General features: G+C 38.9%; 1 protein-coding gene across 1 annotated transcript; it reads left to right on the forward strand.

Annotated features, from left to right (window-relative positions):
* Positions 1 to 5,995: 5,995 nt before the first annotated feature.
* Positions 5,996 to 7,024, forward strand: LOC132043357 (uncharacterized). Its single transcript, XM_059433863.1, has 2 exons — positions 5,996 to 6,281; positions 6,504 to 7,024. Exons 1-2 carry the CDS (start codon positions 5,996 to 5,998, stop codon positions 7,022 to 7,024), a joined length of 807 nt encoding a protein of 268 aa, XP_059289846.1.
* Positions 7,025 to 27,897: the final 20,873 nt, after the last annotated feature.

Raw genomic sequence — 27,897 nt, forward strand, 5'->3', positions numbered from 1 at the left:
TTCATTAGCTTCGGGACGTCGAATATAGGCTATTTGAGTGTTTGGTTCAGTTCCTGAAAGTTTTAGGGGCGTTTTGGTCATTTGGTTGGAAAGTTGTTTTTTGCCCGTTTGGGGTTCGATTGGTCAGTGAGACCTCTTTTGGAAATTTTGAGTGCGCGAGTGAGTTTGTAGTGCATTTTTATATATGTCTTCATATTTAATTTGTCTCAGGGAGGTTCCGGAAGAGTCACGAGATTTCGGGTGTTGAAAGTCAAAAACCAAATTTTTGTTGATTCTGGTGAACGCGCAGTAGCGAGGAGTGATCTACCCTAGCGGATGCACTCCAGCGAGAGGAGGCCCGCAGGAATGAGGGTCCGATGTTTTGGTCTTGGTCCGCCCCAGCGAAGACTTTTTCGCAGGTGCGTATGCGTAGTCGTGAGCTTGGATCCGCCCATTGCGGAGTGGTGATATTTGTGTGGGGTTCGCAATGGGTAGCATGTTTTTGCTAGTAGGATTTCTCCAGTGTGAACTTAGGTGCGTAGGTGCGTGAATCACTGAGCCGAATGTGGTTTTTAATATCTTCTTCTTTTAGACTTCCATTAGAAAACCCCTAAGTTTGAGAGCGTTTTTGGAGGAGAATTGAAGAAAATTTCAAGGAAGAATCATTGGGTAATTCTCCTAACTTGGTTTTATGACTATTTCCATGATTTAAACCCATAATCCATACTTAGAATGTTGATTTTAAAAGATAAATTTGAACGGTTTTGGAACCCAACTTAAGAATTGGGGTTTTTAGAAATTGAGCATGAATTAGTGATTATTATTGGATGATTTTCAGTTTATGGGTTATATTAAGTATGAGGATCATGATTCTAGGTTCAATTTACTGTTTTAACCTTTTGGGTTCAGAATGGACTAAATTTAGGGGGTTTTGAATTATGTAGCTACATGGGTGTTGTTAGATTCGTGTTCTAACGAATAATCCATATTTGAATAGACTTTGTCCGTTTGGATACTATTCGTAGTGGCAAGAGGGCGTCGTGATTTGAGATTCGGCATTCCAGGCATGTTGAGACCTTGAACTCTTTCTTGAATGTGTGTGTTGGCTAAAATAAACCTAACAAGAGGGAATTGGGGTGAATTAAAGGGGTTCCAATACTTGTGAGGTGATGAGCACTAGTATTGGATACTGGTCATCATGTTATAGGTATTTGTGCAATTTTAATTGTATAGTTGGTCTGCATGCCATGCTTTGGGCACTAGCTGATAGAATAGTACAATCCTTTGGATCTGTGATTGGGGTCCGATACCCGTACTTATGTATCTTATTGTTATTATTATTAATTCTTGTCTTGTCTATTCGTGTGCATATCACTCATACATATATCCTGGTTGATATGAAAAAGAAGTAAAAAGGTTAAGCTTTTATGGTGTTATGAACCTAAGAATGGATTTCATGCTTTTATACTTGTTCTTGACTTGATGCATGCCATATTCATGCTTTTCATGTATCCATGCATATGATTTGAGGATATGATTGTGAGTTCAATGGGATCTTATTCCAGATGAGTGATGATGTTTTTGGCACGTTCTATTGGTACTTGAGCCTGGTTGGCTAAGAGACAGGTTATTGAGATATGATGTGATTGAGGTCGTGATCCGAGAAAGTTACCAGAACGGTGATATATGGGCCTCATGAGCCCCCCATGGGTCACGATTTGTTAATATTCGAATGTATGTATATGGGGAAGTGGAAACAAAGTCCTTGCATTGCATTTGCATTCGCATTCATTTATTCATTCTCTAGGTTAATCGATCTTACCAATATAAGGATAATGTCTATTAGAGTCTCGCGGATGAGTACGAAGAGCTTCGTACTTATCCTCAGGAGACTATAGAACATTTAGGAAAACTCTCATCTTTTGTTCCTTATCATGCGTATTTGCTTCTAATATGTTCTAAGATTTCATTGTTTCATTTTCTCACAGATGGTGAGAACACGGTCAGCGCCGTTGTAAGTGGTTAGGATACAGCACCAGCTCCCGTACCTTCTCCCCGAGCTGCTAGGGGAGGTAGGGGATGGGGCAGAGGTCGAGACGAGGCTGGAGCCTATGTTGCTAGAGCGCCCGCAGCCGCTAATGATCCTATCCAAGAGGCGTCTCTCGAGCCAGAGGGAGGTGACCAGGTTAAGGGTGGGGAGCCCGTGGATATAACAGCTCAGACTCCCCTAGTTCACGCTGCTGCAAAGTTTTCTCAGGATACCATGGCTCGCCTTTTGAGTTACTTTGATTGGATGTCTCAGACTAGCATGATCCCGACTCTATCTGAGGGATCCCATACTTAGGTAGGAGCACAGACTCCCGAGCAGGCAACCGTAGGTTTCAGGACTCCAGGAGCGCGGCCAGCCGCCACTGTGGCTCCTCAGGCTATTCGGGTCCCAGCTTCAAGCGTTGTTACTCCGGGTATAGCTCTTCCGGGTATTGTTGCATGGCCAGCGGTTTAGCCTACTATGACTGTTGATGAGCAGAAGAGGTGGGACAAGTTTTCCCTAAAGTGGAGCGGACAGTATGAGGCTGGATTCATAGAGCAACGAACAGCTCCCGCTCTATGCAGTGGAAGGATAATGGGCCAGTGCCTTTCAGGACTAACAAAGCCTGATGGGCTATCTCCAATTAAACCACCATTTTAAATTCAAAAAAAAAAAAAATGGGACAAGTTTGATAAGATGAAGCCGCAGACTTATGATGGACATCCAGATGCTGATGCTTATGAGTTGTTGGTTAGCTACCACGAGAGATTGGACACCCTTGGACTAGTGAAGTCCAATGGTGTGGGTTCGTGGCTATGTAGATGATTAGTCCCGCCAAGCAATGGTGAAGAGCGTTCATGGAGACTATGCCCCTTGGATCGCCTCCACTCACGTAGGAGGAGTTTTCGATAGTCTTCTTAGAGAAGTGTGTCCCTTTCAACTTGAGTGAGGAAAGGCGTGAGAGCTTTGACCATCTCAGTAGGGATCTATGAGTGTTACTGAGTACGAAATGGAGTTTCATGCCTTGTTCCTTCATGCCTTGACTATTCTACTTGATGAGCCGGAGAGGATCTGCAAGTTCATTCGAGATTTATCGTATCATCTCAAGGTTGTTGCTATGTTTGCTGCCTCATCAGGCAAGGACTTTTAGGGTGTTGTTGATACTGCGCGGGGTATGGAGACCCTTAGGCGCAAGGAGTTTGGGGATAGGTCTGGGAAGAGGCCTCGTTCTTTGGGAGGTTTTAAAGGTTCCTTTTCTGGATGTCGTGATTACCATAGTAGAGGTCATCGGTCCTCAGTTCAGTCAGCCAGTCCAGGCAGCTATCCAGCCTTCTCAGGGTGGTACTTCAGGTAGTAGTGGTGGATATAGTCTGGGGCAGAGCTCTCAGTCGTCGTATTCTTGGCCAGGTGGTCATGCTGGTTATTTCGGTTCTCTCCTCAGCTAGAAGCCCGTGGTGTATGTTTTGAGTATGGTCAGGTTAGGCACTATGCCAGAGATTTCCCCAGAGCTTGACAAGGTGGTTCACATCCCAGTTATCAGGTTTCTACTCCGAGGCCAGCTAGTCAGCCATCGAGAGGTGGTTCCCAGTTTGAGGGTGGTAGAGCCTAGTGTTATGCATTTTTGTGTAGACCCAAGGCAGAGGCCTCAGATGCTGTGATTACATGTATTATTTTCGCTTTTCACCGGTCAAATATTACCTTGTTTGATCCGGGTTCTACTTATTCATATGTGTCTACTTATTTTACATCGGGTCTAGGTATGATATGTAAGTCTCTTGATGTTTCTATTTATGTTTCTACTCCGGTGGGAGAGTCTGTAGTGGTGGATCGGGAGTACCGATCCTGTGTAGTCACTATAATGGGTTATAAGACTTGGGTTGATTTGATGATTCTAGATATGATGGACTTTGATGTTATTTTAGGCATGAGTTGGCTATCCCCGCACCATGCGATCTTGGATTGCCATGCCAAGAAGGTTACTCTAGCCATGCCTGGGATTCCTAAGTTAGAGTGGAAGGGTACGGTTAGTCCCGCGCCTAAGCGGATAGTGTCATTTCTTAAGGTGCGTCGGATGGTTGAGAAAGGGTGTCTAGCTTATCTTGCTTATATTCCTGATACTAGTGCCGAGACTCCTTCACTTGAGTCGGTACCAGTTGTGAGAGAGTTTCCTAAGGTGTTCCCTACTGATCTTCTTGGTATTCCTGTAGATCGGGATATTGATTTTCATATTAATGATGAGCCGAGCACCAGGCCCATTTCTATGGCTCTTGTAGAGTTGAAGGAATTGAAAGAACAATTACAAGATTTGTTTAGCAAAGGGTTTATTCGTCCTAGTGTGTCTCTGTGGGGTGCACCGGTATTGTTTGTGCAGAAGAAGGACGGATCCATGAGGATGTGCATTGATTATAGGCAATTGAATAAGGTCACCATCAAGAACAAGTATCCCATTCCTAGGATTGATGAACTATTTGACCAGCTTCAGGGAGTGTCAGTCTTTTCCGAGATTGACTTGAGATTCAGATATCATTAGCTTAAGATCCGGACATAAGATATTCCCTAGACAGCATTTCGTACTCGTTATGGTCATTATGAGTTTTTGGTTATGCCCTTTGGGTTGACTAATGCCCCTGCAGCGTTTACCAAGTTGATGAATGATATCTTTCAACCGTATTTGAACTCCTTTGTGATTGTATTCATCGATGATATTTTGATCTACTCTAGGAGTAGGGAGGAGCACGAAAGGCATTTAAGGATTGTTCTTGAGACTTTGAGGGAGAAGAGGCTTTATGCTAAGTTCTCTAAGTGTGATTTCTAGCTTAGTTCTGTGGCCTTTTTGGGGCACGTGGCGTCCAAGGATGGTATCATGGTTGAGCCACAGAAGATTGAGGTTGTTCGTGATTAGGGCAGGCCTAGTATAATTTCAGATGTTCGGAGCTTTGTTGGTTTGGCTAGTAACTATCGACGATTCGTTGAGGGATTTCCTGCTTTAGTATCTCTCCTTACCAGATTGACCCAAAAGGCCATTCCTTTTCAGTGGTCAGATGAGTCTGAGGCGAGCTTCCGAAAGCTCAAACCCTTGTTGACTTCGGCTCCCATTTTGACTCTTCCTGTGGAGGGTGTATTGTGATGCTTTAAGGTTGGGTCTTGGTTGTATTCTTATACAGAAAGGGAAGGTCATAGCCTATGCTTCCAGGCAATTGAAGGTGCACGAGAAGAACTACCCGTTCATGACTTAGAGTTAGCGGCGGTGGTGTTTGCTTTGAAGATTTGGAGACACTATCTCTATGGCGTGCATTGTGAGGTTTTCACGGATCATAAGAATCTTCAGCATATATTCAACCAAAAGGATCTAAACATGAGGCAGCGAAGATGGTTAGAGTTACTCAAGGATTATGATATGTCTATCCTTTATCATCCAAGCAAGGCCAATGTGACCACTGATGCCTTGAGTCAAAAATCAGTGAGTCTGGGTAGTTTTTCTTGTCTCTAGATTAGGAAGAGACCTTTGGCTAGAGAGATTCAGAGTTTGGAAAATTCCTTGGCTAGGATTGATATTTCTGAACTTGGAAGGGTTCTTTCTTGTGTGGAGACGTGTTCTTCTTTATTGGAGCAGATTCGAGCTCAGCAGTTTGATGATCCAAAGTTGTGCAAAATTCGTGATAAAGTGTTGAAGGGAAAGGCTCGTGAGGCAAGGCTTGATGAAGAAGGGATTTTGAGGATCAAAGGACGAGTGTGTGTGCCTCGGACTGGAGATTTGACTACTTTGATCATGGAGGAGTCTCACAACTCGAGGTATTCTATTCACCCTGGTGCTATGAAGATGTATCGAGATCTGAAGCAACACTATTGGTGGTGTAGCATGAAGAAAGATATTATGAAGTTTGTGTCTCGGTGTTTGGATTGTAACCAAGTGAAGTACAGGCATCAAAAGCCTGGTGGGATTTCTCAAAGAATGCCCATTCCCGAGTGGAAGTGAAAAGGATTACTATGGACTTCGTGGTAGGATTGCCATGGACTTTGGGTAAGTTTGACTCTATCTGGGTGATTGTGGATCGTTTGACTAAGTCAGCTCATTTCATTCCTATTCAGACAACTTATACTTCTGAGAAGTTGCCTAAGATCTATATTCGTGAGATTCTTCATTTGCATAGAGTGCCCGTTTCCATCATTTCTAATAGAGGGCCTCGGTTCACCTCTCATTTCTTGAAGAGCTTGCAACAGGAGTTGGGTACTCGAGTTGAGTTGAGCATAACATTTCACCCCCATACTGATGGTCAGTCTAAGAGGACTATCTAGGTTTTGGAGGACATGTTGCGGGCTTGCGTGATCGACTTTATTAGTCATTGGGACTAATTCTTGCCTTTGGCTGAGTTTGCTTACAACAACAGTTATCATTCGAGTATTGAAATGGCTCCATTTGAGGCTTCGTATCGTAGGAGATGTCGATCTCCCATTGGTTAGTTTGATTCCTTTGAGGTGAGGCCTTGGGGCACAGATTTGCTTAGAGATTCGTTGGATAAAGTGAAGATTATTCAGGAGAGGCTTCTCACTGCTCAGAGTCGGCAAAAGAGTTACGTAGACTGGAGAGTTCATGATTCAGTGTTCATGGTGGGTGATCAGGTTTTGCTTAAGGTTTCACCCATGAAAGGTGTAATGCGATGTGGTAAGAAAGGGGAGTTAAGTCCTCGGTACATTGGCCCTTTTGAGATTATTCAGAGAGTTGGGGATGCTGCTTATGAGTTAGCACTACCTCTCGGTTTATCGAGCGTTCATCCGGTATTCTATGTTTCGATGCTCAAGAAGTATGTTTCGGATGGTTCTCATGTGATTAGATGGGATTCGGTGATGCTTGATCAGAATTTGTCCTATGAGGAGGAGCCAATTGCTATCTTGGACAATCAGATTCGCAACTTGACATCCAAAGAAATTGTTTATGTGAAGGTTCAGTGGAGTGGTCGTCCGGTGGAGGAGGCTACTTGGGAGATCGAGTTGGATATGAGGGCGAGGTACCCTTAGCTTTTTTATGCCCAAGGTACGTCTTTTCCTTTTTCTTGTCTTTGATGTTCGAGGATGAACATGTATTTTAGTGGTGGATGATGTAACAACCCGTTAGGTCATTTTTGTTGCTTTCTTGCTTTTGCCCTTGTGAACCCGCCCCTTTGCTTGTTTTGGAAATTTGCTAAGTAATCTTTAAGTGTTAGGTTGACTTTAGGCATCTTCGGGGGTAATCACCTCTTTTGGGATTTTCGTTGGTTCCATTAGCTTCGGGATGTTGAATATAGGTTGTTTGAGTGTTTGGTTCAGTTCCTGAGGGTCTTGGGGGAATTTTGGTCATTTGGTTGGAAAGTTGGTTTTTTTGCTTGTTCGGGGTTAACTTGGTCAAAGAGACCTCTTTTAGAAATTTTGAGTGTGTGAGTGAGTTAGTAGGGCATTTTTACATGTGTCTGCATATTTGGTTTGTCTCGGGGAGGTTCCGGGAGAGTCTCGAGATTTCGAGTGTTGAGAGTCAAAAACCAGATTTTTGCTGGTTCTGGTGTACGCGCAGGTGTGAGGAGGGACTCGCCCCTGCAGATGCGCTCTAGCTAGAGGAGGCCCACAGGAGCGAGGGTCCGATGTTTTGGTCTTGGTCCGCCCCTGCGAAAACTTTCCTGCAAGTGCGTGTGCGTGTGCGCAGCAGTGAGCTTGCTGCGGAGTAGTGATATTTGTGTCGGGTTCGCAGTGGCTAGGATGTTTCCGCTGGTGCGAGTTCGCCGGCGAGAACTTAGGTGCGCAGGTGCGCGAATCATTGAGCAAAATGTGGTTTTTAGTATCTTCTTCTTTTAGACTTCCATTCGAAAACCCCTAAGTTTGAGAGCGTTTTTGGAGGAGAATTGAAGACAATTCAAGGAAGAATCATTGGGTAATTCTCCTAACTTAGTTTTATGACTATTTCTGTGATTTAGACCCATAATCCATGCTTAGAATGTTGATTTTAAGTGATAAATTTGTATGGTTTTGGAACCCAACTTAAGAATTGGGGGTTTTAGAAAGTGAGCATGAATTAGTGATTATTATTGGATGATTTTCAGTTTATGGTTTATATTAAGTATGATCAGGATTCTAAGTTCAATTTACTGTTTGCCCTTTTGGGTTTGGAATCCTAATTTTGGGGCTAAAATTTGGGGGTTTTGGATTATGTAGCAAATATTGAACCTATCCTTATTTAAGATTTGTTCATTTGGAGACTATTGGGGTGATTCCGGTATGTTTAGACCTTGAAGGGTGTGTTGGCTGAAAATGGTGTTTGCTAAAATGAACCTAATAAGAAGGAATTGGGTGAATTAAGGGGTTCCGATACATGTGAATGCATGCTTTTAGTATCGGATACCGATCATGATGTTATGGGTATTTGCGCAATTTCAATTGTATAGTTGGTCTGAATGCCATGCTTTGGACACTAGCTGATAGAATAGTACGATCTTTTGGATCTGTGATTGGGGTCCGATGCCCGTACTTATGTCTCTTATTATTATTAATTGCCTGTCTTGTCTATTCGTGTGCATATCACTCATACATATATCCTCGTTGAAATGAAAATGAAGTAAAAAGGTGAAGCCTTTATGGTGTCATGAACATAAGAATGGATTTCATGCTTTTATACTTGTTCTTGACTTGATGCATGCCATATTAATGCTTTTCATGTATCCATGCGTACAAGTTGAGGATATGATTGTGTGTTTGATGGGATCTTATTCCGGATGAGTGATGATATTTTGGCACGTTCCATTGGTACTTGAGCCCGGTGGGCTAAGAGACAGGTTATTGAGATATGATACGATTGAGGCTGTGATCCGAGGAAATTACTGGAGCGGTGATATATGGGCGGTCACGATTCGTTAATATTAGAACGTGTGTATATCGAGAAGTGGAAACAAAGGCCTTGCATTGCATTTGCATATCATTCATCCATTCTCTATATTGTTGTTGTGATTATTGGTATTTGTTTTCCCTTATCTTGAAAATCTATCTGTTATGTGGGTTTAGCTGTTATTATGATTCTCCTGTATTAGGATTAATCGCGGACAAGTGTGGTTGTGATGTCGAGACCAACCCTGGTCTCCATTCCGGAAAGGGTGGGTCAACGATGCATGTTGAGTACCCGTTATTTATTGTACTCACGCTACACTTGTTGTACCTTTTTTTGTGTGCAGACACGATCCCTAGCACTAGTGGAGGCCGCAATTACCAGGTTCCCCATTAGAGCGTTGCTTGAGAGGGCGGGGTGAGCTCCTTGGATTCGGGATGGCTCCGGATTCTCCTTATCCTTTAGTTTTCTTCTTCTTCATTTATGACAGTTTCCTTATGTATTCAGACTATTTATACTCTTACTGGTCCTTGTATTATGGTGGCATCAGATTTTGGGGAAAGATTGTAATGACTACTCTAGTATTTCTGTTTAAGATTGTTAAGACTTGAAAATGACTTGTATGCTTATTTCCGCTTTTAATATTATTTCCACTTATTTTCGACTGTTAACGGTTGGTGTTGGCTTACTAGTAAGGTGGGACTAGTGCCATCACGACTTGTTTTTTTGGATCGTGACATTTAATAAAGAGGGGACCTAGAACTCAAAACAACCTAGCGGGTCGTCACACAAGACTACAAGTAAGACAATTTCTAAAAAGATTAAAGGCTTGAAATTTTTCACACAAGTTGTACAATTGTAAGTTTATTTTGTACTTTTAATTTATAAACTTGTTTGCATGTTGTACATTATAAACTTTTTATATAATAACAATAATAATAATAATAATAATAATAATAATAATAATAATAATAATAATAATAATTGTTTCCTATAGGTTTGTTTTATAGATTTCGTAATATGTTTTCAGGAAGTTCCGTTGGAATTGGCAGTGCTTGTTGTTGTTCCATGAGTTCCATGTTGTCATCGCTTCTAGTGTTGAGTATCTCACTCCAGTCAAATCATATTCTTTAGTTATTTTTGGTTGACCAAAATTCTTCTTTCTGCATTGATCCAATCTCTAAATAAGATAGAAATCTCTAAGCTATCCTAGGGTAATGAATGTCACTGATCTCTAATTTGAAATCTTTCCGCACTAAAAGGCGCTCCTCAAAGCTACCGATGATGCTTGAATATTCAGTATATCTCCAAGCTACTGATGATGCTTGTAAGTACAGAAAATTGCTTTACACGCTCCCTCCACCACTTTAATAGCTGCGGGTTGCCTGCTTCGTCATCAATATATTTCAATCCCTGATTAAGATAAGCATCATGCTCATTTTGAGAATGCATGTGTGAGTGAATGCCGATTATAGAACTCGTATGTCCCCACATTTTTAGCCTTTCTAGTCGAAATAGAAGGTTCACTTTCAGAATTTGCCATACTTTTATACTTTACATAAATTCTTTTAGCACTAACAATTATGCTAGCGGAACAATTCTCGGTAGTTGGTCTACTAGTTACAAAAGTTTCTAAATTTGTTTAAATTGTACGAAAAAATACTCTTGCACTTTGTAACTCTAAAGATGGGTCAAATAAAGTAGCAACTAAATAAATCTGGTAAACAGGAAAAATTATTTTTAAAAAATTTGAAATCGTTTCTTCAACAACTTCTTTATATGTAATGAACAGTTAGGTTGCTTTGGCTATTTTGACAATTTTACTCTTGTTGACCCTTTCGCTAGCTTCATTAGCATATATTTGACTTGTGGGGATGGTTGGCTCGATTCCCGAGGCATTCAAATGTGATTTGAGTGAGAAAATGGAAATTTTGGAAGTGCTTAAGTGTTTGGTTGACTAAAGTCAACATTGGGGGTAAATGGGTCTATTTGAGAATTTTATCGATTCCATTAGCTTCGGAATATCGATTATGACTTGGTAGAGTAGTTGGTTCGGTTCCCGAGGGACTCGGGGGTATTTTGGTCATTTGAGTGAAATTTTGGTTTTTAAGGCGTTCGGGGTTGACGAGGTTAAGATGACCTCATTTGGAAATTCTGAGTACCCGAGTGAGTTCGTAGCGTGTTTTATAGTCAAGATGCATATTTGGTTTGTATCCGGGAGATTCCGGATGAATCTGGGGATTTTAGGTTGGATGAGTCAAAAACTAGATTTTTTGGTTTTAGGTCTGGTGTCCTTCTACGCGTTCGCAAAGAAGGATCGCGTTTGTGATGCATAGTGGGCCAGTAGGGTAGCGTTCACGAGCAAGGGCTCGCGTTCGCATGGAAGAAATAGGGTTTGAGTCGGGTTGACCAACCATCACATTCGCAATGGTCCGGTCGCGTTCGCATAGGCCTGGGCCGGGTCATTGGTCGAGTTCGCGAAGAAGAAATTTTGCCTGGACAGATTAAAAGACCCCATTTCGTGATTTGACTCTCCATTCACATATTTATCTATTGGGAGCTCGATTTAAGGGAATTTTGGGAGATTTTGCAAGATACATCTATTGGGTAAGATTCTAACCTCCCTTTATGATTATTCCATGGATCATAAGGGTTTTCATGCTAGGATTCATGATGTAGGAGTAGGAAATTGGGGATTTTGAACCCTAAGCTTGAAATAAGAAATTCTTCAGTTAAGCATGAATTTGTGGATATATTTCATTCATTTTTTAGATATAGGCTCTATAAGTCATGGGTAAACTAATTTTGGGTGAAATTTCCCGTTTTTCCCTTTTTGTCTCACAATTCTATTTTGGGTGACTTTTTGTGTTTGGAAATGAAGTATAGCAATATGAATATCGTTAGTCTCGTATTCTTACCTAGATACCGTATTCGAGTATATTGAGATCATTTGGAGGCTCTATGGAAGGGCATGGCTCCGTTGTGACTGTCAGACTATAAATTCAGGCAAGTTGAGATCTTGACCTTATTTTAAGGCACTGTGTTGGTCTAATTGGTCTAATTAAGAGGGAGTATTGGGGTAATCAAGGAACTTGTGAGGTGACGAGCACTTGTATTGGTTACCGGTGCCATGATAGGGGTATTTGCATACTTTAAAAATTGTATAGTCCAGTCTGAATGCCACGCTTTGGGCATTAGCTGATAGAATAGATTGTTGAATGACTTGTGGTGGGCATAAGACCGCTCATTTATTTCGTATATTCTTTCTACATGTCTTATATGTGATTAAATGTTGTCATCACTTTGAAATACTCGTTATACAAGTGGAAAAGAGGCTAAAGATGGAGTCTTTAATTACTCGACATTGATTGTTGTCGTTTACATGTCATATTTATGTTTTCATATGGTATCTTGTGCACATTACCCTTGGGGATACATATGTTGGGTCCGAAGGGAAATGATTGAGGATGGTGGTACGAGTATATGGGCCGATTGGCTGAGTGATGCAGTTGATATGAGCCGATTGGCTACTGACAGGTAATGTGAGCCTAAGAATGGCTAGATGATATGATTGAGAGCCAAATATGGCTAGAAAACCCAAAGGGAAATAGTTCCGGGTGGTATATGGACTTCGCGAGTCCCCCATGGGCCATAGCTGGAAAGGCCTTGCATTGCATATCACTTCCATTTCTCATCATTTCTTCTACTTGTGTTGCTTGGTGTGTTTAACTAATATTGAGTGATTGGACAACTTGAATTGGATTTGTTGGATTGTACTTAAGAGTTTAGATACAATAACCTATGCTTGTAACTTATGTTTTGAATGATTATCGTGATTATTATGATTGTTATGGAGTACCGCAGTTAGGTGTAGAAGTAGTATTCGGAAGACCAGCCGTTTTGAGATAGGGTCGGTTGACGATGCTGCTGAGTACATGTTGTTTTCCGTACTCATGCTACACTTTCTGCACCCTTCTGTGTGCAGATTCTGTCCTTGGTACGAGCGCTGTTCGCGAGACTGCCGGTCATTAAGGAGACCTTCTCTAGAGTTTGGGGTGAGCTACACATAGATCTGTAGCACCGGATTCTCTTCTATCATTACTTTTCTGTCCTTTTCATTCAGACAGTGTACTAAGTATTTCTTCAGACTTGTATTAGTATTTTAACAAGTTCTTGTACTAGTGATACCAGTCTTCGGGGATCGTATTATTTCGGTATTTTTATGACTATAAAAGCTTTAAAGACTTAATAATTGACTTGTATGATTTATTTCCGCACTTATTTCTTAAAATGACTTTTAATCGGGTTGTGGATGACTTACGGACTGGGGGAGTTAGTGCCTTCACGGCTTCCAAATTGGGTCATGACATTAAATTATCTTTTGCTCTATACGTACAAAGTGCAAGTGAAATTTCACATATATACCGTAACATTTTTGTAATAGTAGGATAATATATATTAGAAAATTATTTTGTAGCTTAATAGAAAAAATCTAATACTTTAGTAAGATCATTAATTTGTTCCCAATCATCCTCGATAATTTGATTAATAGGGTTATCATCATGTGCATTAAATACCATTTGTATAGGCAATCTGTAGTCATGAGAAACTTTTAACATTATAAAGAATCCACCTAGTAACAACTTCTTCTAAAACTTTTCAATATTTAATATTATAAAAACACCCTCTTTAAACTGATGAAGTCTACTCATTTTTTATGAACGAAAAAAGAACATACAAGCGTACCAAATTTTAGCAAGAGAAGCGACAAATAAATCTACTCATCTTTTACAATCAAATTAAAAATATGACATGCACATCTAACATTGAAGCACTCGTTTATAGGTGAGCACAGTAGAGCATTTAAATTAGTGGTTGTGGTGGTATTAGCAGAAGCATTATCTAAAGTGATAGTAAATTGTAGGGGATTTTACATAAATGACTATACTTTGGAGTTTAAAATTTTTCATAGCTATATTTTCAGTATTTACATGGCATAGCTATTTTTTTTTTTCACTGTATTCGTTTTTTTTCTGCCTTATACATTTTTTTCCCGCTGTATTCATGAATACATCGATTTTTTTTCTTTCTTTTTTCACTGTATTCATGAAATGACTATCTGTATTCATAAATGTGCTTGTTGTATTATATTCATGAATACAACGAGTAAAACTGAATACATAACAACATAGATACTCTAAAAATTAACAAATACACCCTAAAAAAAAATGAATACAATCTAAAATATTAACAAAAAAAGATCAAAAAAGTGAATACAATCGTCTTATTCGTGAATACAACAACACTAACCACTACTTACGACTAGATCTGTCGACAATTTCCGGTCAGATCTGCCGAAAATTTCACAACAACAATAGCCATTATGCGCCGCCGTGATTGGTGGACGACGATTTCCGGCCAGATCTACTGAAAATTTCATAACAACAATTTTGCTATTCTGTTGGCTTCTTATATGTTTCGTTGCTTTTGAAATTGAGTATCTTAATTGTTCTCCCATTAGGCTGCTGGGGATGGCAGTGGAACTGCAAAATCTTTACTGGATAAAATAGCAGATATGGAAAGTGAGGCTCATAAGTCATTTATGCACCGGTGACCAGATCTCTTTTTTGGCTTCCATCTTGAATTTGAGGCTCTTTGCTTCAGATTTAGTGGAAGCAGCCAGCGTTGGATCTGGTGGTGGTCGGGGTCGGATCTAGAGCTCCGGCGTCGTTGTTGGCCAGAGCTCCGGCGATTGTCCATCACCTAAGCAGAAAAAACAAATTTTTTTATATAAATAATAAAAATAAAGTATTATACTTTAAATATATATATGTAGCTATTAATTGTATTTAACATATTACTCTTAGCTATAGGATGTAATTAATCTAAATTATAGTTACTAAATATAAATATGTACTAGTAGTTAGTTATTCCATGTAATTTTCCCTAAGTTGTAACGACATGTTAGGTCGTTATGAGCATTAGGGATCCTTTTCCCTAAATGACCCTTCTCGTATCCCTAAAATAATACTTTTGACTTGCGAGGATGATTAACGTGATTCCCGATGCAATCGAGTGAGTATCAGAGAAGAAAAACTACAATTTGAAAGTTCTTAAGTTGAAATAATGAAAAGGTTTGACCAAATTCAACATACTAGTTAAACGGATCCGTATTCGAGGTTTGAAAGTTTCCTTAGGTCTGGAATTACTTAGTTAGATGGTTGGGATGGTTTTCGAGGGGCTTGGGAGTGTTTTAGACACTTGGTTGGAAAATTAGTTTAAATTTATGAATTAGAGTTGACCACGGTCAACATCGGGTCAAGACGATTTTGAATTGGTGTTTTAAGTGTGCTTACAGGTTCGTAGCTTGTTTTATGATTGATTTGCATATTTGATTTGTGTCCGGAGGGTTCCGAATGAGTTTCGAGTGTTAAAATGGAGAAATGGCTAGTGCAACTGGTTTACTTCTGTCACACCCCTACGAGGAGTATGACGGGCTCCGACCCGTAGGCCGGGAACCACCTGACTTATCTGTCACTTTGAACATTATAAACCATAACTCAAAGAACACACACGCGAGAAAAGGCCCAACATAGAAATATCCGATCATTCAAAGACATATGTTCATATGCGGACCAACAAGGTCGCCACAACATAACGTATATCATAAAGCCGGCAAGGCTAACGATGCAAAGTATCAAGAGCTCAAAATAAGGCTGACAAGGCCACCAATATATTATACAACAATATGAACCGATGGAGCTATAAAATATCTAACTGTACACACACGACTACGAGCCTTTACATAGAATACAAATGATCATAAGGACAATACCAAATGACAGACTCACGAAGTAAGTGGAGTGCTTCGAGAATACTGATAGAACACCTACGGTCTAATCCGTCTCCCGCCTACGCGGGCATGAGCGCGAAGTCTCATGCCCGGCGTCCACAAGAAGGGACGTCAGTACGAAAAATGTACTGAGTATGTAAGGCATGAAGAACAGCATAATATAGATATGGAAGGTAACATAGAATAAGAGAGATAACATGTACATCTGGATGCCTCATCAGGCGGATGTCATGCATGCTCAGCTTTTAAAAAAAAACTTTTTTTTACATACATATATATAATATCATCACCATAACGTACCCGACCTTTTCAGGACTCGATGTGTAATGTACCCGGCCCTTTCGGGACTCGATGTGGAACGTACCCGGCCCTTTAGGGACTCGGTGTGTAACGTACCCGGCCCTTTCGGGACTCGGTGTGTAATACCAACTGATCAGTGGTTGCACAATAGGTGTCGTACCCGGTCGACTATAACGCGACTCGGTGTAATAAAATACATACATACATATATATATATATATATATATATATATAAAGCATGCATGAGAGCCAAATAAAAGCTATAACTGCTTCGGAGTGATGTAAGGTCGGTAACCTCCGATTTTCATTATGGAATTATCATCATCGCTATATCTTACCTTGAAGGAACAATTATTATAAGGTGAGATCAACAACAATGAATAAAATCGAGAAAATCATGAAATAATCTCATAATAGCCTTAAAATCATAAGCTTTGGAATTTCTAGAATTAAGATCATAATCATCATGTTCATCATAGAAAACATCTCATCTTAAGTATCATAAGAAATTTTTAAGAATCATGAACTTCTAACGGCGGAGGTAAGAGAATTATGGAAACATATATGGAATCATAAAATAGGAATCATGCCTTTTGAGCAAAATCATAAGATGAGATCAACATCAACAACCATAATCAAAATCTTGAAACCAGCTCAGTAATCTCATAATGACATTAAAACCATAACTTTGGAATATCCAGAAATGGGATCATCATAATCCTCATCATGGTCCTTATAGAAAACAGTCGTCTTTAGCATCATAAAGATTTTGAGAATCATGAACTGCAAGTATTTTCAGAAATAAGGTATTATGAAAGGCGTGTATGCGTTCATAGGAAATGAATCATGCCTTTAAAAGAAAGAGGAATAGCCTTAACATACTGTAGCGACTAATCTTTCGTTCCTGAAAATAATAATCAAGACAAGAAAAATAGCGACAAAGAGTAATATTTGATTTCAAGAATTTGTGCGGGGTTACAATCTTTATGAAATCTTAAACAAAAAGATGTAATCCTCTCGATTCTTCTCCTCACAATACGGCCGTCAATCAAGGGCTTTGCTTGTTCTTGAATGGACGGATTGCTTGTTGTTTGGGACTTCACTACGAATGCGGAGCCGAGCTTTAATCACAAACGTAGAGGCATGGAAACTTGCGGCTCACTACTTGGAGCGAAGGCTTCTTGGTATGCGAGAAGACTTGGTGAGAGCTTCTCTATCTATTTTTCTTCTTTTGGCTTTGTGAAGACCCCTATTTATAGTTACAGGGGAGAGCTAGGGTTTGTATATGATTGGTTGAACCATGTCATTTGAACACTTGGCAACATTTGATTGGTTCTTCTATTGACTTGATATCTTTGCGTCACTTATGCACGTGGCATGATTTTATTGGTCCTTGACTTGACTTGGCGCGCCACGTCATTTGACACGTGACATGGACCTTGGGCTAATAGAGCGGGCTCATCATGTGAAGTCCAACAAGATCGACTAGTCCAATTGAATTAGTCTTTCAATTAAATCCATAACAATTGGACTTAAGCAATTAATCCAATTATATTAGCCCATAATATTTGTTCGGACTAATATACCTTGGATTTAATATAATTCGAAATTTCTTATGAATTTACTTTTAATAAAATTTCATCATCTACAAATGCCCCCTGCTTCAAGGCTTGTCGGAGTGTCCAAACTTTTGTAAACTAGGCTTGAAGTATTAACTTGATGCTGTAATTGCAATGTTATGCCACACCAAGTAAGAATATGATGGACTTTGAATTAAATGTTCACGTGATGTCTCTTGTGAAAATTTTAGTCCATGCCATATTAAACCATACTTTTCAAATGGGATTTGACTTTTCCTTGTAGGCCAATGTACTAACCCTGTTAGTAATATATTTTCCCGAATTGTGTTCTCCTAGTTTGTATATGATTAGGAGACTTCCAAAGCTGATTCGTTTTTTTTTTTTTTTCTTCTAAAGGAATTAGGACACCCAGTTGATTTTGGACAATGCTAATTACCGTCCATACCGACTTTAGCTATATAACCGCCTTTCGGACCTTTAAGAATAGAGATGCGCTTCTCTTTCGCTTGGCGTCGTCAATCAGGAAGACGCTTTGAGTCTCCAGCAAATCATATTACCAACATATATAACTCTTCTACACTTTCCAAATTTGCATGGTATTTCCTTGTGATTTATTAGGAGAAAATATGAACTTTCCATAAGTTTAAACTTTCCATGTATAAGCCTAAACTTTCCATAATTTGGCTCCAACTAGAACAAGGATTTCTTTTGTTGGACACCTATAAATACCTCGTCTTCTCATGGTTATTGAGCATCAATTTGTAGCACCCTCGATCTGGTTTGAACCCATCTCTATCAGGTAATTTTCTTCTTCCATATGTATTTTCGTCACTTTCTTCACAGCTCTGCATGTCTGCGGTAGAAAATTCATATCTCAATGTAGGAACGTCGAAATCATGATCCGCTTAATGTTTCGGAAACTAGACTCGTAGAGCTACGTCACACATGGAAACCACGACCCAGTTGCATCTATATTCGCTCAGATATTGATCGAGAATCAGACTTTGAGTTCTGATTCGCTGGTTTATTAGTCTTGCGTGTCCTGACAAAAAATCTTATATCTTGACTTAGGAACATCGCAATCACGAACGTCTTGCGGTGTCGGAAAGAAGACTCATAGAGCTACATCATATACGAAAACCACAATCAAATTGCTTCTATATTGGCTCAGGTATATTTTTTAAATCAGCCACAGAATCTGATTTTGCCTTCTTGACTTTGGACATGCTCTACGAAACTTACCTGTCCCTTTTTAATTTCTTTTGCAGGTCTTTGGGCGCATATATACGACTTTAACTTTAAACAAAGATGATGCACTTTCGTGACCGCGATACGCCACATCCTTATCTAGAGATAGTGAGCGACAAACGAAATTCGAACGCCAAAGTCCTTGCCTTGGAGGTTCAACCTCCAGTGATCGGTGCCTTCTCACTTGACGGAGAGCTTTCTACGCTTCATCTTGCTGAATGGTCTAAAAAGGAGACCAAAGACGTCATGAGCAACTTCTCAGGCAAGGCGGACGTCCCTCTGTTGAAGTCCGCAATTCATCGAGAAGTCGCGCCCACCGAATCTTCTCATCCCAAAGGATGTTTCAGCAGTTGGAGTGTTCCAACTTCTGTATTTGGTGAAGTTTGCTACTTGAGTTCTTGACAACAGGTCCAACGCACAAGCCGAAGACGAGAAAGCAATAGTGGCAGAGAGATTGATGATCAAGATCGGATAATTGGCCACAAGATGAAGCTTCATGATATTGGGGCACACCATGCAAACTAGATTATCGTACTTCAATCCATATCCATCATGCCAAATTGAAGCGTCGTGCCGATGGAACCGATCCATATAGAATCAAGAAGCTTCGTGCAGTTGGCACCATGGGCGTCAATTCGTTGTAGTCAAGAAGCTTCGTGCAGTTGGCACCATGGGCTCCATTGTCCCTTTTTTATTTTCAGGTTTATGAGGGAGTGCAAATAGTCTCGATATCATACCAAGAAGATGCAAGAGATGGTCGTTCGATTGGCGAGGAACTACTTCGTGTGTCCCCTCTCATGGCTAGGCGAGAAAAAGGCGTGGAGTGACCGTATTATATCTTCGAAGAGTGAGCAACCATATTCCATAATTGGACATCGACAGGATTCCATCATTGGCGGCACATCGACCGTATCCCATCATTGGAGACATATCTCACGTCGACTGTATTTCATCTTTAGCGAGCTAGCATATGGCGCATCTCCGCAAATATTTCTTGATGTAGGAGCGATGAAATCATAAGATGCTTGTTTCTAAAAATTTAGATATTGAAGGGCCGCAACATGTAAAAAATCTACGTCAAATTACTTAAGCACGAACGCGAATAAATTTTTTGAAGTTGAACAAAACATCGCCGTTACGATTTTCAGATTTGACTGCTATCGCCGAAAAATTAATATCCCGAACTTGGAGCATCCGAATTATTCGTCTATGCCTTTGGAAACTAAAAGATGTAACTTATATAAATCTCGTAGTAGAAATCCTTCTTTGCCGCGGTAATTTCTTAAAGTTGGTCGAACATTTGTCATGTTTCCATTTCAGCTTTGCGCACTCTCCGAAAGATTCATATCCGAGCCAGGAAATTGCATTTCGCTTGATGGAACAGAATCAGAACTCAATGATTTACAATATGTCAAAATTTTAGATCATAATTCCTTCCATACTAATCGAATTAACTTGCTTAAATTGATTTCTAACTTGTCGGTTTCACAGCTTTGTGCAGTCTCGCCGAAAAATTCATATCCCGAGCTTGGAGCGTTTGAATTGCGAGACGTCTATCCCATTGGAAGCCAAACTCAAAGATCTGCAACTTGTATAAATTTTTTTGGCAGAAATGGTTCAAGATTTGCCGCAGCAATTTAATGAAGTTGGTCCATACGTCTGCCATATCGCTTGCTTTTAAGCTTGTGCACTTGTTCCGTAAATTCATAACTTGAGCTTAGAGATTTCGAATTATGCACCGCTTGATCCTCCGAAGCTCAAAATATAGGTGCTACAACTATGCGGATGATGGAGACACAATTCACATTAGATTCGACTTCACAAACTTTTTGTAGTAACGTCACCATTTGAAGAAATAATGCTCACTTGATAAAGGCACTTAAGCGATTAGGATGATGTACATATAGTTTCATCCCCTTTTTTTGGAATCATTGATGTACCAAAATCCTTCGGAATTGAGGCAATAAAATATCTTTTACCTTTCGATGCAATTTGTCTTCTTTTCTTTCGCAATGTATGTCTTTGTATTTGAAAGAATTAATGTGATGCCCCCAGCTCTAATTTTGGTGACCACATCATGCCATTCCTTCTTTTTGATAAACTTATGCGACTGAACTTAGATATAACTCTAAGCGCTTACGTATCTCGGTGAAGAGGATCAAGTCATTTCGTAGTTCCGAAAAAGAAGAGTTTTTTTTTTTTGTCCTAACTTTTGCCTAAGCCGCCTCTTTCGAGGTTTTCAACCTAGCAGACTTTTTTTTTTTTTTGGGGCCGTACACAGTTTAAACTCATGCGGGTCAGGAGTATTCAACTTTGAAGATTTAGCTCATTTTCATGGAGCTTTCGCAGCTTCAAGACTATGCTCGATTTTGAAGAGCTTTGTAACTTGAGAATTTAGCTCAAATTTGAATAGCTTTGCAACTTGAAGATTTGGCTCAAATTTGAAGAGCTTTGCAACTTCAAGATTCGGCTGAAATTTGGAGAGCTTTGCAACTTGAAGATTTGGCTTGTATTCGAAGATCTTCGCCACTTGAAGACTCGGCTCGTATTTGAAGAGCTTTGCAACTTGAAGATTCGGCTTAAATTTGAAGAGCTTTGCAACTTGAATATTCGGCTAGTATTTGAAGATCTTCACAACTTGAAGAATCGGCTCGTATTTGAAGAGCTCCAAAACTTGAAGATTTGGCTCATATTTGAACAACTCAGTGACTTGAACATTTAGCTAGAATTTGAAGAGCTTTGAAACTTGAAGACTTGGCTTGAATTTGAGAAGCGTCACAACTTGTAGATTTAGCTCGAATTTGAGGAGCTTCTTGATATGAAGATTTAGCTTGAATTTAAAGAGCTTCATGCGTAGATTTAGCTCGAATTTGATAAGCTTTACAACTTGAGGATTTGCTTTGAATTTGAAGGCTTGTGACATACAGTTTAGACTTTTGTGTCAAGGAGCATTTCAACTTGCAGTTTATGCTCATGCATCGAGGAGCATTTCAACTTGCAGTTTAGTCTCTTGCGTCGAGGAGCGTTTCAACTTGCAGTTTAGGCTCTTGCGTTAAGGAGCGCTGTAACATACATGGACTCTTCTATTTCATCTTCGGATTCAAACTTGCCCCCACTATGGAAGTCTTCTATATCTTCATCTTCGTGAGGCTTACGGACATGCAACAATTGATCTCTACTTGTATCAATGCTTAATTCTATATCATGCGCACGAGTTGTCAAGTCTTCAAATGTTTTGGGCCTTATTCCTTGCAAGATGTAACGAAGACCCCAATGCATTCCTTGGATGCACATTTCGATCCCAGAAGTTTCACTAAGGCGATCTTTGCAGTTAAGGCTCAAGCTCCTCCAGCGATTGATGAAGTCAACAACTTTCTCACCCTTTATCTGGCGGGAATTTGTAAGCTCTATCATGCTCACAACGCGCCTTGTCTTTGTAGAAGCGGTTAAGAAATTCTTGCTCTAGTTGCTCCCACCTATCAATGGAACTAGGTTCGAGGTCTATGTACCGTCGAAGGCATTCCTTTGAGGATCGAACAAATTGCTTGACAAGGTAATCACCATATGTTCCGGCATTATTGCAAGTTTCAACAAAGTGTGCTATGTGTTGTTTCGGATTCCCTTGCCGTCGAATTCCGCAACTTAGGAGGTTGATAGCCAGCAGGCATATTCAACTTATCAATCCTTCGCGTATAAGGCTTTGCATATATAAGAGAAGATTTAGGTGCGGGCTCAAATTTATCCTTGATAGCCTTCATGATGAAGTCCTTCAACTGGCCAACGGGAATCAGACCTTCGGCGGGGACTTGGACCTTCTTGATCGTTGTTGCTTGTTTTTCAGAGGACTCTTCTTCCTCTTGTGTTTCATGAAGCTTCACAGGTGCTTGGGTAGATTCCCCTTCGGCCATGCTCTCCAATTTATTTGTTAACTTGGTGATTTTAGCATCTTGATCTTTAACATACTTCGATAGGCTTTCAATTTGCTTTCGTCAAATTTTCAAGTTGTTCTTCTATGGTTGAAGCATTAGTCATCATTGCATGCACCACCATCGTAGGTGATGGAGAAGAACATGGATTTTCGCTAACATATGATGCGAACATGTTATGCGGAGTAGATCGAGGCTTAAGACATCATCATCGACTTGCGTGAAGGATTTCTTGGACTTAGATAAACTAAGTTGGGCAAGAACCCTCTCTACCATTTTGGAGACATCCTCGCCTTTTTCTATGGTGTTTGCGGGAGATCTCATGCCTTTTGAAGAAGAACCAAAGAAGACGACAGATTCGGTGACCGTGCTTGCGAAGCTTGTTCTCTAGCAATTTGGCTTGGTTGTGAGTCGATGCTCCCCTTAGTAACATCTAGGATGTTTTCCACAGCAATGGAGAATTTGGATCCGATAATTTTTGCGGATGCGATTTCGAGTTGACCTTCTTGGAAGCCATCTTAGTGTTTTTGAACTTCAACTGTTGGAGAGAAGAGATGAGAGGTAAAGATTGTCCCAGGCGTGCCAAATTTGTAGCGACTAATCTTTCGTTCCTGAAAATAATAATCAAGACAAGAAAAATAGCGACAAAGAGTAATATTTGATTTCAAGAATTTGTGCGGGGGTTACAATCTTTATGAAATCTTAAACAAAAAGATGTAATCCTCTGATTCTTCTCCTCACAATACGGCCGTCAATCAAGGGCTTTGCTTGTTCTTGAATGGACGAATTACTTGTTGTTTGGGACTTCACTACGAATGCGGAGCCGAGCTTTAATCACAAACGTAGAGGCATGGAAACTTGCGGCTCACTACTTGGAGCGAAGGCTTCTTGGTATGCAGAAGACTTGCGGCTGAGAGCTTCTCTATCTATTTTTCTTCTTTTGGCTTTGTGAAGACCCCTATTTATAGTTACAGGGGAGAGCTAGGGTTTGTATATGATTGGTTGAACCATGTCATTTGAACACTTGGCAACATTTGATTGGTTCTTCTATTGACTTGATATGCTGCGTCACTTATGCACGTGGCATGATTTTATTGGTCCTTGACTTGACTTGGCGCGCCACGTCATTTGACACGTGACATGGACCTTGGGCTAATAGAGCGGGCTCATCATGTGAAGTCCAACAAGATCGACTAGTCCAATTGAATTAGTCTTTCAATTAAATCCATAACAATTGGACTTAAGCAATTAATCCAATTATATTAGCCCATAATATTTGTTCGGACTAATATACCTTGGATTTAATATAATTCGAAATTTCTTATGAATTTACTTTTAATAAAATTTCATCATCTACACATACCTGTTCAACCTCGAGTTATCCACACTTATTCGTCCGAATTCGTGAGTCTACATTTAAGAGGATTCACACTATCATTAGACTCATCATAGTATAGTTATACTAGACTTTCAAGTCAAACTACTCTATATTCTGCCGAAAATCGGGCAGCATCTCTCCTGTTTATATGCCTAGACCGAAATTCCAATTCAGCAACTAACAACATCAACAACAATACCAATAGTAATAACATCATTTCCAACACCAACATATGCCATAAAACAGCCCACGCGCTATTTTCCAACTTCTATAACTAACCAACTTACTATACAATTATTTAACGACTTTATCTCCGTAAATAAGCCTTAAATAATACCAAAAGAGAAAGATTCATACCTTTTTTCTTGTTAAGATAGCAATATCCTCAATATCCACGCTAAAATCCACTGCAAAACAATACTAGAATCACAACCATGCGTTACCCGGACTTAAACCACTACTTGAAAATTGCTCACTTTTTAATACCCTCACTCTCCCTTCTAAAATCTGAAAATTTCTGGGCTAAAATCTGGTGAAAAAAGGGGGTTATTACCCTTTATATAGGGGTCAAATTCGGGTCGGGTTCACTGTAGCAGTACTGTAGCAAGTCGGTTCTTTGTAGCACGCGTTTCTACTTTGTCAGCCGAACTTGTAACGTCTATAATTCTCTACTCCGATATCTTATCAACGAGAGATTTATTGCATTGAAAACTAGACTCGACGAACTTCATTTTAGGATTTTGAAAAACCTTAAAACTCCTAATATACCTGGAGATATATCCCTCCAAAGTTGACCCAAAATTCTATCCTTAATTCTGCCAACTTTTTCCAAATTTTTGACAAACTTATTTTCTTTGATTTGCTTGGTCCTGGAATCTTCCAAAACTCTCCCTACATGATATTTATCATTTATTATACTTGATAATGGTCATGTTCTTGTATTTCAAGATTTGTGTTTTCCGATTACGACTTACAAGATCGTAATTCATCTTTTACTTCGTTGTTACGTACTTCCCATGGTTTGTACCTTTCAAAACATCATGGGACATCTCCGATACTCCATTACTACGGTGATGTACGTGGCATGCTCATGCTCTAAAAGTGCGGGGTGTAACAACTTCTTTCTGATCGCGAAGGGTTGTGAGGGGACTGGTCATCGTAGTCACGTGGTGCCGATCGCGATCTCGTAGAGTGGGGGTCTGACTTGTGCATTGCCTTTGTGAGCTTAGGGATGCGATCGCGAATGGTAGATTTTGTGGGGGGCCGTGATCGTGAAGGAGGTGCGGCGATTGCAAAGAAGGGCGTCTGGACATAATTAAAAATTACCAATTTGAACTCATTATTTATATCACGATTTTGAGAACTTTAGGTGCTAGATTTTAGCTATTTTAGAGGCAATCTTCATGTTTTGGCTCGGGGGGTAAGTTTTTAATCTTGATTTTGATGTTTTTCCATGATTCTATCATTTATATAGCATTTTGATCCATGATTTGCCTACATAAATTGATAGTTTGCTCTAAGATCTAGAATTTGAGTAAATCATTGATTTGGGTATCGATTCGTAACAGAGTAGATACACTACCTAGTCCTCTATGATACCCACATGTATATACCATATATTGACATGATTTTATTCCTTAAAAAAAAAGTTCAGTCCTCTATGACACCAACTTTCTATATATCATATACTGACAGGGTATCATAAAAAACATATTCTTCTATTAAAAAAATACTCCTTGGTCCTTTATTATTCTCACATGATATATATCATATACTGATAGGGTATCATAAAGGACTAATTTAGGGTATCATAAAGGATTAATTCATTCCTTTAAAAAAAACTCATCAGCCCTCTATGATACCACATGATATATCATATACTAACACATGCTATCATAGAGAACGAATTCATTCCTTAAAAAAAAAAAAAAAAAGCTCAGTCCTCTATGATACCAACCATTTATATTGACAGAGTATCATAAATAAAAGATTCATTCCTTAAAAGAGAACATGCCTCAACCCTCGTGATACTCACTGGTATATATTATACTAACAGGATATCATAGAAGATATGTTCATTCTTTCAAAAGAAAAAAGAATCTATAAAATATTACAACAAATAGAGTTTAAGTTTAATTTTGATTTTTTAATTTCTATATCTTCTTAGCAAGTTTTAGTTGTAAAAAGAATTACAAAAAATAAAGTCGTATTTTAGATATAAGTTTTATTTTCATTTGCAATAAATGAATTATAAACAGATTTTTTCTATAATTTTAAATCTTAATAAACAAGCTGGTGACTTTAATATCTTTCTTAATTATTTCTTGTTGTAGTCTAATTATATATTTTATCAGTCTACAAACAATATTTTTATCTTTGTATTTTATTTTTATTTTTTTAAAAAGAGAGGAAAAAAAAGGGATAAGGCACTATTACTCCCCTGAACTATAGCTCAAGTTCTTTACGACACACCTTACCTTTCCTTGGGTCCTGTTACCCCCCCTAAACTTATTTAAAATGGAATAATTATCGCCTTAAACACTGATGCCCACTCTCATATGGGAGAGTGACATACACTCTCCTTGCCACATGTGTATTGATTTGTTTTAGAATTTAAAAAAAAAAAAAAAAAAAAAACTAAATTATTTTTTTTAAAATGATTTTTAAAACCTGTTTTTTTTTTAACAAAAATTGACAATTTTTTTTTTAAAACCCATTTAAAAAAAAACTGAAAACATGGATTAAAAAACTAAATTTTTTTAAAAAAATGATTTTTAAAACCCTTTTTAAAAAAAAAATGAAAATTTGATTTTTTTTAAAACCCCTTTGTTTTTTTTTTAAACAAAATTCAAAACATGAATTTTTTTAAATATGGAAAAATATTTTTTTAAAATGTCTTAAAAAATCTTGATTTTCATGATTTCATTTTCTTAGGACACTTTTATTTTTCAAATAAAATCCGGAAAAAGTGTTTTTCTTGTCAAAATGTGAAAAAACTGAATTTTTATAAAATTTTGGAAAAATTAATTATTTTTTTAAAATGTGGAAAACCCGTTTTTTAAAACTAAATTTGGAAAACTAGATTTATTTTCATATTTTAAGAAAACACAGATTTTTAAGAAAAAAATTAAGTTTTCCTGTTTTTTATGTTTCTCACTCTCTCAAAGAGAGTGAAACACACTCTCCTTGCCACGTCAGTGTTTAGGGGGGTAATTATTCAATTTTAAATAAGTTTAGGGGGGTAATAGGACCTAGGAAAAGGTAAGGTGTGTCGTAGCAACTTGGGGTATAGTTCAGAGGGGGTAATAGTGCCTTATACCAAAAAAAAAAAAAAAAAAAAAAAAAAAAAAAAAAAAGAAGATAAACTAACCAAAGGAGGAGAAATAAATTAAGATAAAAAATGAACAAAAAAAAAATAAGGAGTTGGGAAATGGATAAAAGGACAAAATAGGACAAAAGCAATAAAAGAGAAGAATATTTCACTACCATTGAAGAACACTTACCTGAGCACATAAAAGATGTTATCAAAGGTCTCGTACATGGTAAGAAACTTTGGGCAACCCGGGTAAAATTTTTGGGCTTTATGGTATTTCGGGTCATTAAATCCCATCTTGGCAAAAACAAGTAATTTATGATATCCGTATATGTATTTTGTGTAGTCTCTCCTAAATGTTTTTCAATTTCAAAATCTCTACAAACAAACATAATTTCAAGTGGTATTCCATTGTTGGCTAGCCTTCCTAATGTTTGTTGGGATTCA

The sequence above is a fragment of the Lycium ferocissimum genome, unplaced genomic scaffold (genome assembly GCF_029784015.1).
Source record: "Lycium ferocissimum isolate CSIRO_LF1 unplaced genomic scaffold, AGI_CSIRO_Lferr_CH_V1 ctg2330, whole genome shotgun sequence".
In the NCBI taxonomy this organism is placed as follows: Eukaryota; Viridiplantae; Streptophyta; class Magnoliopsida; order Solanales; family Solanaceae; genus Lycium; species Lycium ferocissimum.

Bases quoted from the DNA above. Each gene is read 5' to 3' on its own strand.
- LOC132043357 (XM_059433863.1), top strand. From the start codon at position 5,996: ATGGACTTCGTGGTAGGATTGCCATGGACTTTGGGTAAGTTTGACTCT. The intron at 6,282-6,503 runs GTCAGTCTAAGA...CTTGGGGCACAG, and splicing joins ATTTCACCCCCATACTGATG to ATTTGCTTAGAGATTCGTTG.